Source organism: Trematomus bernacchii, unplaced genomic scaffold (genome assembly GCF_902827165.1).
Source record: "Trematomus bernacchii unplaced genomic scaffold, fTreBer1.1, whole genome shotgun sequence".
NCBI lineage: Eukaryota > Metazoa > Chordata > Actinopteri > Perciformes > Nototheniidae > Trematomus > Trematomus bernacchii.
This window is the reverse complement of record NW_022987998.1, coordinates 398,181-416,345: the sequence shown is the minus strand read 5'-3', so window position 1 is coordinate 416,345 and position 18,165 is coordinate 398,181. Positions and strand designations below refer to the sequence as shown.

At 38.0% G+C, this 18,165-nt stretch overlaps 1 protein-coding gene across 1 annotated transcript in view; it reads right to left on the bottom strand.

Annotated features, from left to right (window-relative positions):
• si:ch211-186j3.6 (neural-cadherin) overlaps nucleotides 1-18,165 on the bottom strand; it is a 437,178-nt gene that overhangs the window by 151,651 nt on the left and 267,362 nt on the right. The window contains 1 exon segment of the mRNA XM_034117220.1: nucleotides 9,294-9,523. Coding sequence (XP_033973111.1) covers nucleotides 9,294-9,523 — 230 coding nt within the window.

Below are 18,165 nucleotides of genomic sequence, written 5' to 3'. Positions count from 1 at the left end.
TTTCAGAAAAGTTTCAATGGCTGTGTCTTTGTGCTGCTACTTTGCCTCGAAATCAGACTCTACTATGCTATGTAGGTGGTATAAAGTCTGATCACACACCTACAGTAGGTTTGCACACCCAATTCACAAAGCATGGTTGAATTGACCTGTTCACTATTTGCAGGAGATTCAGCTCATATAAACCCCTTTTCCAACGAGGCAGTTCCAGTTTGAGCAGATGCCAAAGCAGATCCATTTTGGGGTTTCCACTGCAGCGTCGCAGACTCTCAGCACTGAAAATAGTTCCACTGGAGTACCAACAATCTGCCCAGTCATCTCCAAGAACCAAGATGTATGCAAGAAGCAACGGTTCATAGCGAAAGTAGAAAACTCTTGCAGAAGCAGCTGCGCCCAGATCCCAAAGTGGATAGAACGTGACCACACTTATACAGATGAAGCGTCTTATTTTGGACAGTTTAAAGTGCGAGGGTCGTGATCGGTTCATGCACGTTCCGTGATGGCCGGCCGGCCCCCAGTCAGACTTGATACCGCCCCCATGATAAATACATTCAATTATTGTGAAGCCAGCTGCAATGGATCATTGATCCACCAGGGGGTGCAGTGGGGTTCCACACTGGAGTCATGTGAAATCAACTTCTAAATAATAGATGTTGTTTAGTCGGAAAAAACGAACGAGCCGGCTCTCCCGATTTTTAATCCTAATTTAATCATCATCATTGATGTTTATGTTCACCGAATTGACATGAAATCACTGACAAATATGAATATTCTGTATTCAACTTCATTGAAACGATCAGGATGGGTGTTATTTTTCCCCACAATGACCAAGTCGCTGCAAATGATCCCATGTATTACATGTACATGGCCACATTCTCAACAAAGTTACGTAACGAAACATTCTGTATTCCTTGCTTACTTTTTATTTAATGCTTTATAACAGCTGGAATAGTTCGTTTAGAACAGGCACCTCACTCGCAATCTGCTCCTCCGCAACGCCTACCACCTACCTCCGGCTGAAATTATGAATGTACAGTAAGGCATAGTAATCATAGATAACACGGCAGGGTCCGTTACAGTTTGTTTTCATCTGATTTCAAATATTTCAAATGTCTGAAGTTAATAAATACATTCTCAGTGTTCAAGTCAATAATAGTCATATAAGAAAAGTACTGATCTAATAACAGAGATTTTATAAGGACTTTTCAATGTTCGACATCGCTCATGTGAAATACAGTAAACTGGATGTTGTGGTGCCGAGAGGCGGGGTATCAAAAGTACAAGCTAAACTTTTATTTAGCATCTGAACGATCTGAACACACTTGTAAACAACGTGATGCCCGGGAAGCGAAGACCCGGCGGAAACAGCTGGTCTGGTTCACTAAAATGTCCGTGTACAGTATATCTGGTACTAATGTATAGCGGATCTTTGTTAAGATCCATATGTCACGGATAGATATTATATATAGAGATGGGATGGCAGAAGGTGCTATATATATATATATAATTCCAAAGCTGGTAAAGACCTTTCAAATTTAGCAATAATAGTCATATAAGAAAAGTACTGATTTGTTCTTGAATATTATAATAAAATAAACACCGGCTGTTGTTATGCCTGCTGTAACGTTTACTTTCTCCGTTCTCCGCTTAAGTAATTATTACTTCCTGGTTAGCTTTCCGCTCGAAATTTAAATCTGAAAATGGCAAAATAACGGAGAAAAAAAACGTTCACAGAGAAGACGACAACAATTGTCACTTGCACTTGTCATTTAGCATCTGAACACACTTGTAAACAACGTGATGCCCGGGAAGCGAAGACCCGGCGGAAACAGCTGGTCTGGTTCACTAAAATGTCCGTGTACAGTATATCTGGTACTAATGTATAGCGGATCTTTGTTAAGATCCATATGTCAGGAGAGATGGGATGGCAGAAGGTGCTATATATATATATATATATATATATATATAATTCCAAAGCTGGTAAAGACCTTTCAAATTTAGCAATAATAGTCATATAAGAAAAGTACTGATTTGTTCTTGAATCAACTTTTTTATGGAAAATGTTTTATGTAATTTTATTTCATTTTAAATAAAATGAAAGACATTCACAGTTAATGTAATTAGATATACATTATTAATGCCATACATTTTTAAATGTAATTAGATATACATTATTAATGCCATACATTTTTGCATAAATATTTATTCAGTATGATAGCTGTCTAACAGAAGTTAAATCCATTTCTCACTTATTCTGACAATGTACTTAACCCCAAATAAAAGAACCCAATAAAAATAGTTGTTAAATAATAGTGAAGTCACGTTGTAATAACAATAATTCATCTCTCTCGGTTTTTTTTTGTTTTCTTTGTGTGCTTTGCCAAAAGCCACTGTGTCAAGTGTCCTAGTTGGGTTACCGTAACGAACAGCAGCCGGCTCTCGATTTTTAATCCTAATTTAATCGTTTATGTTCGCCGAATTGACATGAAATCACTGACAAATATGAATATACTGTATTCAACTTCATTAAAATGTTATTAACGTGCCTAAACTCAGTAATTCACTAAAAATTACTGATCCCTCCGCGTCGCGGAGGGATCTTGATCCCTGGGTGTTATTTTTCCCCATAATGACCAAGTCGCTGCAAATTATCCCGCTTATTACATGGCCACATTCTCAACAAAGTAACGACATGACTCCCAATATTAATTAAAATGCTTTTATGGATTTAGAAAATATTTTTATTGATTTAAAACATAGTTCTATGTATTGATTTAAATTTATATGCATCCGCTAAGAAAAATAGTCCGTTGTTACCGTTTTTTAAACAGTCAGAATGAAACGGCAGCTCTCAGCTGTGTGTTCACACTCCTAACTCTGATCTTTCTTTTCCAACAGTTAAGTTAACTGTAGGTTACTCTGAGTGACAAGCTTACAGTTAGTGAAGTAACACTTTTTTTTTGTGAGTCACGACCTCGCTGTTTCATTCTAACATAACGCTCCAAATATGACTGTTTCCACTCGGACTTCAATACAGCAACACCATTGTTTGGTTTCCATGGTAGCGTGTCTCTTTAGTAGCGTGCACTCCTTTCCTGTAAATTACAGGTCCAGCCAGGCAAAACAGTAATATGAAATATGAACGTTAGTTTTTAACTGAAATGATCAAATAAAGTCAAAATGTCACAGTGTTTACAAACATTGACCATACCGTTCACCAGCCCCCCACCCCACTCTTTGTTTAAAACGAATTGGCCATCGGAATGTGTGTGTCCCAACCCCCCCCTGTGATATCTCTTCACAGGGGGGAGAGAGTTAGACGCTCGTGAATTGTCAACGGGGGGGGGGCCTCTCTGCACGGAGGAGCCGCGGAGAAGTGAATCACAGTGATCTGCTATTTTAAAGTAAATTCAACACATATCGACCCTAAATATAGCATATATTAAGAACGAGAAAGTGTTAACATCGTTTTTTGTAAACATATGACCAATGTGCGAGGGTGATGACATCAGAGCATCGTCCTATGGGCTTAGCCCCGGACAGGTACAACAGGTATTCACTCAGAGGAGGGTAGTTAACCATTTACATGTCAAAAAGCAACATACAGTAGGCGGGTGGGGGATGGTGAACGTTTACATTTCTCTACAGCAGTGGTTCCCAAACTTTTTGTGCCCAAGGCACACCAAAGGACAAGTAAAAATCTCAAGGCACACCTATTGTGCGAAATAGCCCTTATAACACGTGTTATCACTCATATCATGTAAAATATCTGTAAATGTGCATAATTATTTACTAATGCCAAATAAAATGTATAGATAGAACAATCAGTGGTTCAAGTTAGTATATTCCTCAGTGTAACATATCCACTAGTTGCAAAGCTTAAACATTTTTATATATTTTTTTATTTTAAGGGAAAGGATGTTTTCACTACTCAGTTTGTCAACTATGTTACGGACAAACTTGATGTCATTACAATCATTTGATTAAGTCCTGCACTTCAAGTAAAATCAAATTTGAAAGGCTCTTGAGTCTATTCTACCATATATCCAAAGATTTTTTAAAGTTTAAAAAATAATTGTATTAAAGTTTTGTTTTTTCATGTGATATGTTCAGCACTGTCATTAAGTTTAGGGATATTTTGTATTATAAAACTACCATACAGGTCATTTTGATAGTTTTAAGAGATGTCATGTAAAACTCCAACCTGTGTAGATATACATTATACTATAAAGGATATCAGAAGCACTATTTTAGATATTTTAAATTTGAAAAAATGAGGTGCAACATAGTTGACAATGAAAGTCAAACATTTGACGCAAATAACATAGTTGACTGGACACATTATTAACCATCAGCACTATGTTAATTTCAAGGCAGAAGTGCAAAATTCCATTGATAATGATGTGTAATGACGTCTACATGTCGTACAAATTGTCAACTAGGTTACCTGTCAACTAAGTTACTGCAGTTATTACAGTACTGGGTAACTCAGTTGACAGGTAACCTAGTTGACAATTTCCCTATTTTGACCCATCATTTCAATGGTAGGCCTTGCCTGGATGACCACATGTCATTTTCTTGAACAGGTTAACATCACATTTGCACATATAATTGAATTAAAATCATTAAACAATTGTAAACCATAACAATGTACGTAACATTGTTGATTGTCAATGAGTATATTAATTGACCATGTGCTATTATACATAAAATATTGTAAAAATGTAGAGGACAATCACCACAGTGTGTTCAAAATGTCTGCCAAAGAGGAACATGGCATCATGTGATGCTGGTGACATGGTATTGGGACAAACAATTTTTGAGTTAAAGGGGGAAGTTCTGTTAGTAACATAGTTGACAGAACTTTTGCGGACATTCATATATTAAGATATTTAAATTATTTAAAGGGTGAAATCAATTAAAAATATGTTATTATTCTTTAGTATTTAGACTTTTGAAATAAATGAATCATTTTTTAAATTTACTTTAATGGTTTTTATTCATTATTTTGAATCCAAGACACCCTCAACTGAAAAACGGACATAGCAAAAACTGACAATTTAAGAACATCATGACACATTTCAAGCTAAATAAAGCATAGGATGCACATAATGTTTGTGTGATATTATAACATGCTTTCCAATAATAGGCAAAATATGATATTTTTGAAGAAAATAGTTAGAATAATTATAATTATCATCAATGGACATCAATGGACATGGAATGTACCCTAAATTGTAGAATCACTCAGCAGTTACATACACCAAACCTTCCAGTTATATTCCTATCAATATTATGAAGGCTTTTACAGAAGGGTTTGGTCATATATAATTCATAGCCTGAATTATATAACATTTTATACCTAAAAACATGGTGAAAATTGATATTTTAGGGCTGTTGACAGTATTTTCTGATTTATGGAGTGATACAAAGAGATATCCAAAATCCCTTCTGTAAAAGCCTTAGATACTAATATGACTACAAAATGAAACAATAATTTTGATCCTGGCTTTATCCAAAGTTCAGATTTCGGTTCCTGAAATGTGTTAAAATATGCGCATATTTCATGAGATAATGGTTCATTTGGATATTTAAACATGCTATTTCAGAAAACTTGTAATACAAAAAACAATTGCCTTATTGTAAGTAATTAACTGGAGAAATATTTAGCTGATATCTTTAAGTTAAAAATACCCTATTCACCTGGGGTGTCTCGCCTTAATTAGATGTTTGATAAGTGCAGATCACATAGTAAAACACGTACACAGATACATTATTTTGTATTTTTATTAAATTCGACAATGTCAATTTCACTTTCCACTATGTCCACCGTTGTTTTTCACAACCAATGGCAGAACTTTATTGAGGCCTGTAATTAGTCAACTACAGGTCTCTTGAGTCAGTCTTTTTCTTCCAAAAAGCTTGTGACAAGATGTTATTGCTCTTGGGGCATTAAAAACAAGATTTTAACTTTAGTTTTTTATATAATATCTGCATTTTCTATTGTGAAAAACTAAGTCTTAGTTATTTAATATATAGCGCCATCTCCTGGTTAAACCCTGAAATTGGAGAATAGTGGGAGGGCCTAACATTCCTGAATACTGGTCTTTGGCAGGCAACTGGCTGGCAACTGGCTGGCAGTCGGCAGGAAGCTGTATGCTGGGGTCCAAAATAAGAGGCTCCATCTGTAAACGTTGCACAACATTAACCAGGCATGTGTGTGACATATTATTTATCATTCACCATACTTTGAATGATTCCCCATTTGATATCCTTGTGGTAGCCCTTTATGGCGAATAATCAATATGCCATACTTCTGCCTTGTCTTGACACAATGGAGTATTATATACATTGTGTTGCATTCTTATATTAAACACATATAAGTTCTATTTTGATTGGCTCTTAATCTTGTCATACATTAGTCAGAATGGCTTTGGTAGCATCACCAATTTAATATGCGAGAAACTCCACATTCCACACCCTTTATTTAGGCACTACGTTTCGAAACAGTCAATTAAAAAAGGGGTAATAGAGAAGTGAGAAAGGCTTTTCCAAAATCATCAATCAGTCTCAGTGCTGGCACTTTTAAAACAAATATAGTAGTTGACATTTTGCACCAGCTTTTGATCTGCTTAAGGTTTAAAGTGCTTGCCAAACTCTGTTTTCCTCTATCCTAACATGTTTACTTCTGCCAAGGGCCAAGTCAAATACTTTGTGATTTGTTTTCTGTTCAAAACTGTCAAACACGGTCCTGACTTCTTCACGTCATTCTCAGTTAGGCTTTATTTGACAAATGCAAATGACTTGCAACTGTCAGATAATAAACAGCAGTCGGTTAAGCATATTATTTAAGTCTATTACCATAAAAGTTCTGAGTCTCCCAGGATTTGGTGCTGTGAAGCAGATCTTCCTGCGGTTTTTGGAGGTAGTGGTGCATCCATCACACATCATTGAGCTACTTCTACATCATCACAAGCTTTATTTTGAGTTGACGCTTCTCATGCTGACTGCTTTGAAATATAACCCAAAGTGGTCAGTGTTAACCTTCCAAGAAGTCTTTTTGCCTTTATGCTTTCGAGGTGTTTGATTATATTTAGACCCCAAGTTCAAGCTTGGATTGTAACGCTCTAAAATTCTAATGCAACAGGACTTTTGTTCACAGCAGACAACAGGTGTTACTAACAACATTAACAATGGCTCTGTTCGCAAAAAGCAAAGACTGGAAGCCAGCATAAAATACTGATATGTGAAAATGTCCTCCATGTAAATGGTTCATTAGCATACTGGTAAAACAAATATTCAATTTCAAGGTTTATGTTTGAAATACTCAGGGTTTGTGGTGTTGCTTTGTATTTAGTCAGGAATAATAAAATGTGTGTGCATCCACCACCAGCAGGCTTAATTATAATTCTGTGAAGTGGATGGTGACTTGTGTGACGGCCGTAAAGGTTCATGTACTGGTGCTAAACCATCACACTGTGGGGGTCACAGTCCCAGTCAGTGTAATGGGGTCGCTCCAGACGAAATTGCCAGGGCATTTTATAATGAAAATAACACTATACCAGAGCTGCCAGCGGGCAAAATGCTCCCTCATTCTGCAGAGGGAGGACTGTTTCTGTCCTTGACACTATCAATACTGTCTGTGCAAAATAAAAATAAAATGTATCCCTATTCTTTTTTTTTATACTGTTTACAGAACTCGGGGATATACACCAGGGAATAAACTGAACCATGATGTCAAACAGTAGTTTGTTGGACCTATAATATATTGATGAAAAACAGTATAATAGGGGACCTTTAAAACGTCACACTGGCTGGATTCTGGATACAAGTTTAGGGAGAGCTTCATTTAAGTATTAACGCGGAGCACACATTTGAAATATATATTCTAGAAACATTTTTGTAAACATATACATTGTAGAAGATGGAAAACATCGCTTATTTTGCTTAAATAAGGTTGCGACAATAGCCTTACTCATTTTAATGATATCCCTCTTCCATTTTGCTAGGTGACTAAAATATAAGCAGTGAGGCACAGGAAAGTGTGTACACACGCCTCGCGTCAAAAATAGACTTGCATCCTATTTTTAGCGGAGCCCAGCACGGAGACGCTTCTGGGACGCTTCTAGCCGTAACGCGGCGCGTCTGGTGGAATAGCACCCATTGACTAGAGTGGCCGCGATCGTGGTGAACGCCGCAGCGCAGCCGTAACGCGGCGCAGACGGACCCGGTGGAATCTAGGGCTTAGGGGAAAAAGTTGATACTGTATGTTTTGATGCCAAAGAGTTGTCTTCCACGATGTTCATCTATTGCTCCTTAATGAGACACGATGTAGATGGAAATGGCTTAAACCCATACATTTCACAGACAGCCATGATCCTAACTTGGCTGTGGCATCTTGTTTTCCTGCCATGCATAACTCCAAGCGAGTGAGGGAAAGTAAATAGGGGGAGTTGTTAGGACAAATGATCATCAGTTTGTCGAGAAATACATACTTCTGATGTTCTTTCTTGTTTTATATCTGTTATGACGGCAATGGAGAGTTGTTTTCCGTCAAGAGAAATCAAAGAAGAAAGCCGGGCAGAACACTGTCTCCACCATGTCAAGCAAACACTCTCATGAAAGCAGGTGAGATAGGTTTCCTACTTTAGGTGGAATTACATAAAAAAATATGCTTTGGTGTTCATCTAGATATACATATATACACCGGTTAAAACACAAGCATACTCATACATATGACATTTGTTACTAAGCATGCTTTCCTGAAAAATAGCCTATAGTTGGAACAACAGAAAGTTCTTTGAGTTCTCAGATGACAGCGTCTGTTCACAGTATTTACGGATGAAGTGTGTTGTTCTAAAATTAGTTTCTTATCCAGGGTGAGTCCAAGATGTTTGACACACTGCTCCGTCTTAACTGCTTTATTACTGATGCAGTTTGTGTACTTTGTTGCGTGTAGGACTTTGACTGACACATTTGATTTGTTGGAATTGAACGCAGGCTTCAGCCAAAACATTGCCAGAGGCAAGACTGCTGCCTGCAACTCAAATACGCCATATGGGATTTCTATGTGGACTTATCCAGTGCCTTTATGGTCCACTTGCTCAGTGGTGTGCAGCTGGTTAGATTATGTTATGGAGATTGTGTTTGTGTCATTCAAGAGAATGGGCTGCCAATCAATCAAGTCCTGGAATGGGAATACATTCACCAAGAGATCACTCAACAAAACCACCAGATTGTAGGAACGTATACCTTTAGTATTGATGGATAAAAGGCTAAATAACACAAAGACTTACCTTTTGTTTGTGGGCGGTAAGATAACCATGGATCTTTTCTGGCTGGAGGAAGGTGGCGCCACCGTGCACGGCAAAGCGAACATCCAGCATCTGCACCTTCACATCCATTAGGCTAAATATGTTGATATCATCAGGTGGAACGTAGAGCATCTTAGACAGGAAGTCCACCAGCAGCTCGTAGCGGCTCCGCTGCTTCCCTCTCAGTTCAATGAACTCCTTTGCTGTGATGTCTGAGAAACACACACACACACACACAGGATTGGAGTCTTAGACTGTATAGAAGTGGTCTCATTATTTCCACCCCCGCTCACGGATAAATCCAATTATTTCCAAACTGGGGCCAAGTGCTGAACTCAAAAACAGTCCAGAACACTGGAGACTGGAGCAATGATGATACATTATTGAAAATGGCTCACTTGATCTGTCAACATCTTTTGTTTGGTGATTTGTGTCTGTGCTGCATGCCTGTTTATGTGTGTCTGTGTGTGTTTGTGTGTGTGCTTGCTGAAGAAGGACATGATTGGGGGCTGGATTTCAATACCAAACTGTGCCAGTTAAAGGTAATTAAACTCTTGACAATTTGTGGTTCAATTTCAAATCTTACTCCACAGCAGGCTCTTGAGGAAGAAATGAATTCTGCCTCTTTTTATTTCCTAAAAAAAGACCAGCATTTGTGGTAGCATGTGGAAGTTAACAAAAAACCGATCAGCTTCAAGCTTCATCTATAAACCATTGGGCTTTTCCAAGATTATGAACAGGCCTGATGTGTCAGGGTTAAGATAAGTCAAAAGACCTTCAGAAACAAGCTTGGGTCATATTACAAGAATAACCAAGAACTGTCTCTACAGAGACTTAGTTTCTCCAATCTGGGTCCATCTTCAGTACCAATGTTCCACATCAAAAACGAACAGATTCCAGGTTAAAATGTTCCCTCCTTTACTACTTCCAGACATGGGGAGCACAGTGGTAACCATTAGCCAATCACCAACCAAGGTAACCACCCCCCCCCCTTATCACCTGAATCTCCTCCTAGAGCACCATTGTGTTCTTTTTAACCAAATATCTCGCAGAGGGGCATGGGGAGGGGCTCCTTATTTTCATCTAAAGTAACAGACAGAGAATCAGCACTTTTGAAACAGGGCTGAAACAGAGGGGATTATGGGATGCTACAATGATCTGTTTGGTATTTCAGCCAAACACTTCAGATACATGTTTTGTATATATCTGAGACCTATACTAAATTGATGAAAAACAGTATAATAGGGGACCTTTAAGTAAAGCACCAGTTTGCTTTTCCACTGACCAGAGCCCACGAGGAGCAACGCCAGTGTGAAAATCCCGTACAATAACGACAATGGCAGACTACATTGGAGCCGTTCTCATGTTGTTAATAAACGTACAAAGCCAGATTGAATTGCAAGAACGATTTCTCTAACTTTATACTCTTCTCTAGCTCTCTGTGCTGGGGGAGCAGATTACTAGTGCTTGAGTTGAACCAATTTCCAGAGCCGGGAGCCAATCCGAAAATTCGGTTTGCAATCAAGCATCGCCTCCAAACTGGCCCTGAAACCATCTTTGTGGAAAAGGGGTAAAAGGCAAAGCCTCTGAAATGGCAATGGCAAAGCTAATAGAGTGTATTCGTTTAAGGAATGAGGTCCTAGGTAAAAGTTTCGGTATAAAGTTTAACCAAGTCGAGTTTATAGATGCCTGTAAGTGTTGGCATTGGGTTCCAGTCTTAAACCTGTTGCGTACTCACTTAACTCCAGCATGAGCCACGCTCCTTAGAGGTAATATTTTCTCAAAATCACTCGCCCAACAGCGTCTGTATCCTTTTCTTTGCACTGATAGGCCATTAACGCCTCATCACTCTCCATCTCTTTAGACATTGTACCGACTGTGCTGCTGTGACAACATTTCCATTAGGCAAGGACATCAATGGATACACAGCCCACACAAACCATACTCAGCAAGATAGCTTATCTAACAGCTTGAACCAACAAAAAGCTGGTAAACTCTTAACAGTGTAAAGGTCCTTACACACCGAGCCGATTTTCGGCGTCGATAGATGTCGATAGATGTCTGGCCGTCGATGAGCGTTCTGTCGCCCTACTCAGATTGGTGTGTCCCACCCCGTCATGTCTTTTCGGCCGTGCTGACACCTTCCGCCGCCGATTCAACATGTTGAATCGGGAGGCTGTCGGTAAAAGGCCGTCGGCTAAAGAAATCACTCTGATTGGCTGTTCAGCTTAGCGAATCAGTGCATGAGAAGCGAAACGGAAGTGAGGGACCCAAACAAACTATTAAGAAGGCAAATCTGAGATTTCATTTAACTCCAGCTCTCGACACAGTGTTCCAGTGCGACTGTTGGCCAAGACGCAGGAGACGTGAGGCGACACAACAGTCGTGTTCCGTCGGGACGTGTTCTTTGGTGTCAGTTTGGTGTGCAGGCCCCTTAAGATGTGTTATTTTCATATGCTATCTACATTTAGAAAGAAAACTGACTGCCACTCAACAGAGTGATAAAGAAAGGAGTCCTCACACTAGAAAAGGAACATTTTACTACTTATGGTTCCTTGTCTTTAATTCATTGTTTTGTTGATGGTGTTTTTTGTTAGATGCCTAAAATAAGGACTGTGGTTAACACACTTAAGAGATTTTAATGTTTTGATCAACAACATGAAAAACATTAGTTAATTCTCCACTGGTGAATGTCTGAAGCTTCTGTTATGAAAACAGCAGTTGCTAACAAGGGACTAAATAAGACTACTAACTGTTATCTCGCCGAACATTAGCCGCCTTTAGCTTAGCGGTGGTGATGTGAAGGCATGCGACCGTGATCTAGTTCCTATGGCCTTAACTAAGCTTTTGTCTTCTGCCAAACACATTAACGAATCAAAAATCATAAAAGTCTTGTTATACGTGGAGATATTCCTGCTGAACAAAAACATTGATGAATCCCATTGCTTCCCTTGAGATACTAACTTCCAGGTGCGCCTATGAGAATATGTCATCACTGTATCACTCTATAGTCGATGGAAAAGCAAAACTACTATGGAAAATGAGTTGGATCTATTTTGCCAAGTAACAAAAAAAAAACTGTAACTTGCAGCCCAACATAAAAGGTGTGAAACTATTTTCTCATAATTCTTTTTAAAAGAAACACCTTGAAATAATCTCAGATTTGTAATCCTGGCAAGTTAAATAAATGTAATATAATCACAAATGATGGTGCAAATTGTAAAAAAACAACAACTGCAAGTCTCCTTCAGCATATATGTTTTTCTCTCCATCCTTGCATCATCTGTTGTTCAGTTTAACAGTTATATTATATAAACTATAAATAAATACAAAATGAAATCAAAAATGATGGTGTTAAGTGATTACAAGTTATTATTATTTTGTGAAACCAAAATATTACTATTCCCTATCAGTATTTGTATGTGTTTCTCCAACTCTCTATCCTTGAGGAGGCAACACTTAACTTGCCATGTACACCTAGCTATACAAATATCATAATTAAGAAATGATAATGTTTTTCTCTACATCTTATACAGTACACTACACAGTTTGAAATTATTTTCTCTTTCATTTCTGATATTTCACACACATGACAGGAAGAGCACTGTGGGTTTATATTCCTTAGTTTGGTAATATGTGCATGTGATGGAATATTGCGTGCAAATGAATTTCTATGTCCCATTTATTGTCTCCATGCGCTTATACGGCCATTATGCAAATAAATCGATTGGGCTGTCAGAGCAGAGCACCAACGTTACTCTGAGATATTCCTAGTGTTAACATAAATGAGGTTCCTCCCTAATGTGATCCTAATATAAGAGATGAAGGACAAAGTGCACCATGCTTATTTTTTGTAAAAATACAAAGCTTAATCTAATATGAAGCGTCAGCAGTCTCAGTTAACAATTCAAATGGGTTTTAGTCTTGTATGAATCAAATCCCCTCTTTATAAATGCGTGGAATTGTGTGCTAAAATAGGCACAAATAACTGTTATCTATCATCAAAATAAGAATATTAAGGGATCTCTCCGAGACCATCATAGACAATTGCAACAAGTAATTGACACAATTTTTTTTTATATATAATAGATTATTTTTAATATGTTTTGTTTATATATTATTATAAACTATATCCAAAATTAAACTTTAAAATTCCATTATTTCATAATTCCCAAACACACATTTCAGCTATTGTATGCATACAGTTCATTATCCATTTATAACGTTTGTCTGGCATGCACCAATAACCAAATTAAGAGTTTGACAAAGTGAAAATTTAAATAATAAAAAATTGAATATATATTTAACATATTTATTCACACATATTGGAAATTATGAAGTTATCTTTTCTATAGACTAGAACCAGCGATTTGGACAAAATACAGTCTGGGGCATTACGTTTTCGGAAAGGTTTGTTTGTACGTTTGTCAGCAGGACTACAGAAAATGTATGACCCAAAACTATTCTGTAATCTAAGGTAAGTCAAGTTAATCATGAATTATTGTGTATACCTTAGAGAAAACTATCTACAATCAATACAATTAAGCAAAGAAACATTTATGTTTCATCTGAGTGCCAACTACATTCTGCAAACAATTATGCTAATCCGATTGTGTTTTTACCTGTGTTGTCGTTATTGTGATGCAAAGTCAAAGAAAAGGCTTTGTACGAGAACATCAATAAACCCCTCTTAGTACAGCTGAGGTGATTCAATACTTATTTTCACAGTCAAACTAGGGCTGCTCGATTATGGCAAAAATCATAATCTCGATTATTTTGGTCAATAATTGATATCACGATTATTAAAAACGATTATTCATTTACTTTGAAAACATCAATTTATTGGAGAATTTTTTTTTTTAACAGTATGATTTTAACAGTTGATTACCCTGAAATGTAAGTATAAACTTGCGTGCACATCTTCCGGCGCAGACTGAAAACTCATCTCTTTCGACTCCACTTCGAGCGATAGAATTACTAACAAAGACCTGCCAACAGAGCACTTATATACTAATAAAGGACTGGCTTATCTAAAGCCAGTTGAGTAGCACTTGAAATGTTTTTGGCTCTAATAATACAAAAATTATCGTTTTATTTTGATTACGTTGTTTTCGTAATCGTTGCAAGCCATAATCGTAATTGCGATTAAAATACGATTAATTGAGCAGCGCTAAGTCAAACATTGTCTTTTTTTCAAAAATATTTATTTTAAGATAACTACTGATTACCTCTCAGGTTCACGTATCTATCAAAAGTAGAACTGCCTAGGAAGACACCATGGTTCGGTCAAATCTTCTATTTTTCTTTTGTGAAAGCATGTTCCTTTTAAAAATGGGTCAAAGTATTTAAAAAGCCTTCAAAACTCTATAACAGTTTGCCTAACACTAACAAAACAAAGACCATTATGGTGTTTTTTTTTATTTTTCATTATTTGTATGAAACCACGAGCCTACAGGAGTGAGTGGGTCTGTGCACCCCCACCTCGACTCCACTGAAGCCTCTGGGAAGGAGAAGGCAGATGTGAGTTGTGAGGTTGGATCAAAGCCAGATGCAAAGGCTGCCACTCTGCGTTAGGAGTTACTACCCTCTCCCCCCCAGCCCCCCCCCCCTCCCTCCTGACTGTCTCTCTGTCTGCCCGTGTCCTTGTTTCTCCCGCAGGACTGAATGATGGGAGCTGACATTAGCCTGGATCCTTCTCGCTGTATCCGCTGAGCCCATTCTGAGCCCCACGTCTTGTCTCCTAATGCCTAGGCTCTGTCTGCCTCTCCACACTCACACACGCTCTGTATGTGTGTGTTCTTTCAGTCTCTCTCTGTGAGAACCACTGTGATTCTCAGAATGTTGATTATGAAGACATTTTTGTGACAAAGGACAGTTTCTGGTAGCCCTTTGAGTCAGTGCGTCAGTTAAAGAGGCCCTGTTATGCTTTTTGTGGGTTTTCCGTTTCCTGTATTGTGTTCTATAGGTTGTTGTGTGTAAATGGTCTGCAAAGGCTCAAATCACAAAGTTCCCTCCATTGGATAAGATAAGATATACCTTATTGATCCCAAATTGGGATTTGTTTTCGTCACAGCACTATGTCAAAACAAGGCATCATTTTAAAAATAAAGAGTAGAAAAATAAACAGAAGGTTAAATCGTATCTGTCAAATGAAGGGCCAAATTACAACTAACAAAATGTAAAAGTATATTATTTATAAGTGTGCAAGGAATAGCATATTAAATTAAATGTGAATATAAAATGTACAGTGTGAAAAATAATTCAAGTTATAAACTCCTTGGGACTTGTTTACTTCTGTAACATAGTGACATCACTACTTGTGCTTCTATTGGCTAGCGCTCCAACACTTTGTATGTGATAGGCTTAGGGGCGGGACATCTCTAAAGCGGTTGACTAATCACAAACAGACGCGTTCAGCTAACCAATCAGAGCAGACTGGGCTCTGGTTTCAGACAGAGGGTGAAAAGTGTGATGCAGCTCCAGGCAGTATCAACCTGCACATTAGCATAATATGTCCTCTTATGTTAAAGGCCCATTATTTTTGCCAAGAGATTTCTAAAAAGCCATCCTCCCTTCATCCCAAACACAAACCACGCCAGCCGGCTGCATGGAGTGAATCCACTCAACGAGTTCTTGTGATTTATTTCCCCTGAGCACTATGCATTCACATCCAAGCGAGTGTTATGTGGACATTTCAAGGACTTTTTGTTTACCACCTTTCTTTACCTTTCCATCAATATTGATAGGAAGAGAGAGAGAGAGTGTGAGAGGGGGAGAGCTTTAATCTCGACAAGGCAGACTTAACTAGTGCCGTCTTTGTGTATGCTCATTGCCTTCCACATTTGTTCTTGATATGGGATTTACAATGTCAGGGAGGGTGTAAGTAATGCTATAAGTAGAATATTTCTCATAATCCCCGAGACTGAGAATCAATGAGACTGTTTACGCCAAAGCTCCACATGTAAAAATGTAATCCTGGAAATGGTTTCTGTAAAAAAAGATCCTCCGCAAACACAAACGCACGAACATGGACACCTCAGGATGATCTCAGTCATTAATCCTTTATATTGCATTTTGCTTTGAAACCTAAAAAATTAAATGTTTTTTGGTGAGTGTGCTTATTCCTGAACTGCAGGTAAAAAGTCGTTTTGCGGGTACATTAAACCAAAACCACCTGTCAGTTACAGGTTGTTGACAAACTTAACCTTGTTTTGTTCAATTCAGTGGACTGGAAATAGTTCCATTCGCGAACAAAAGTCAAGAGCAGTTTCTTTCATTTTGATTTCCGTATTTTCATCATAAACACACAATTTGCTCGTCTACAATTCGCCAATGGATTCAATTGCCTTCCACAAATATTGGAACGTGGGCGCCAGCTGTTCTCCACAATATTGTCTCTGGGTTTGGTGCGCATTCATTTACCTCTGCTCCGTTTCCAGAAGCAAATCAAATCCTTTTATCTACTTATATGAGGCTTGACTTTCCCTTCCTCCCTTTCCTTTTCCTTCCCTCCCTTCCTCTCGTCTTTGGAGTGCCCACCCCCACCTCTGCTTCTATTTCAATATCTCTGAAATCATACAAATCTTTCAGCCATGTCCCATTTCTCTAAAGCAAATGTAATTCTGAGCAGACCGCCGATGCGCTGTACATCAGGTAATGATGGATGCACCATGTGAGGAGAATGTGCTGCCTGAGCAAAACCTCTCTACTAATTATTTTGCCAACATAAGTAATGGAAACAGGCTTTTCTGTGTGGGCACCTGCGGCAGCTGAGATCCCAGGAGTCGGGGATTCATAATGGGTGTAATCTTTTGCGAAGGGACACTCTCGGAGAGTGTGGCAGTTCTGTGAAACACTGCAAACAACCAGAGCAAACAGTAATCAGTGCTCATTAATTTTCTATGACTGGAGACAAGTAAGCAAATAACATTCTCCACTCCCTCAGCAGTACTAAGCTGAGCACAGTTTTATTTTTAAATTGGTATTGCTTTAGGTCCTACCTGTTGCTGTAATAGCAACAAAGGGTCAAACAATTGAACTGAATGACAACAATATTGTTATACAAAGGAGCAGCAGACAAACGAGTAGAAATCCAAACTTTTAATTATAAGTCAAGAACATATTTGTGCCTATTTGGAAGTATTTCGACGTACAGTATAGTCAGTATTTATTGGGAGAAACGTCTGTCTCACAGTAAGTTATTTTATAGGTTCAGAACTGTAAATGAATTGCTATTCATAGTATTCAGATATGATTTTTACCGACATTGAGGTTGACTTTATTGGCCTGGCCCTGAAAAAACCTGATCTGCTGAATATTATAAATATTTTAAAAAACAGTTTCCCTGAGTCATATATAATAATTGCAGAGGTCGTCTGTGATCTCAATTCAGCGCTAATTTGTCATGTTGTCACCTATCAAGTAAGAATTCCACATGAAATGACCTGCCATATTTCTCAAAACACAGAGGTAATGTTATAATATTAGTCCTCTGCAATATAGCTTGTAATCTCTCGTCGTATGACTTGTTTTTCCCGCAGCTTTTTTCTTCCTCTCTTAGAGAGAATATTATTATGGAATAAAGGCCTCAAATTGAAGGTTATAATATGGTATAATTATAAATTAGCAATTAGCACAATTAGGCTGCAAATTCACATCTCTCCACACAGCATGTAGGCTTATGTGCACCAGCACCGGAGCAAGAGGTCTTGCAAATATTCTAGAATCATAATCAGGCCTATATAATATAATATTTATAATATTAAATACAATTTCAAAGTCACATGAAGTCCCCTGGTTATAGTATTATGGTCAAATAGGGTTATGGCATTTTGTTTGGACTTGAAAGATATTT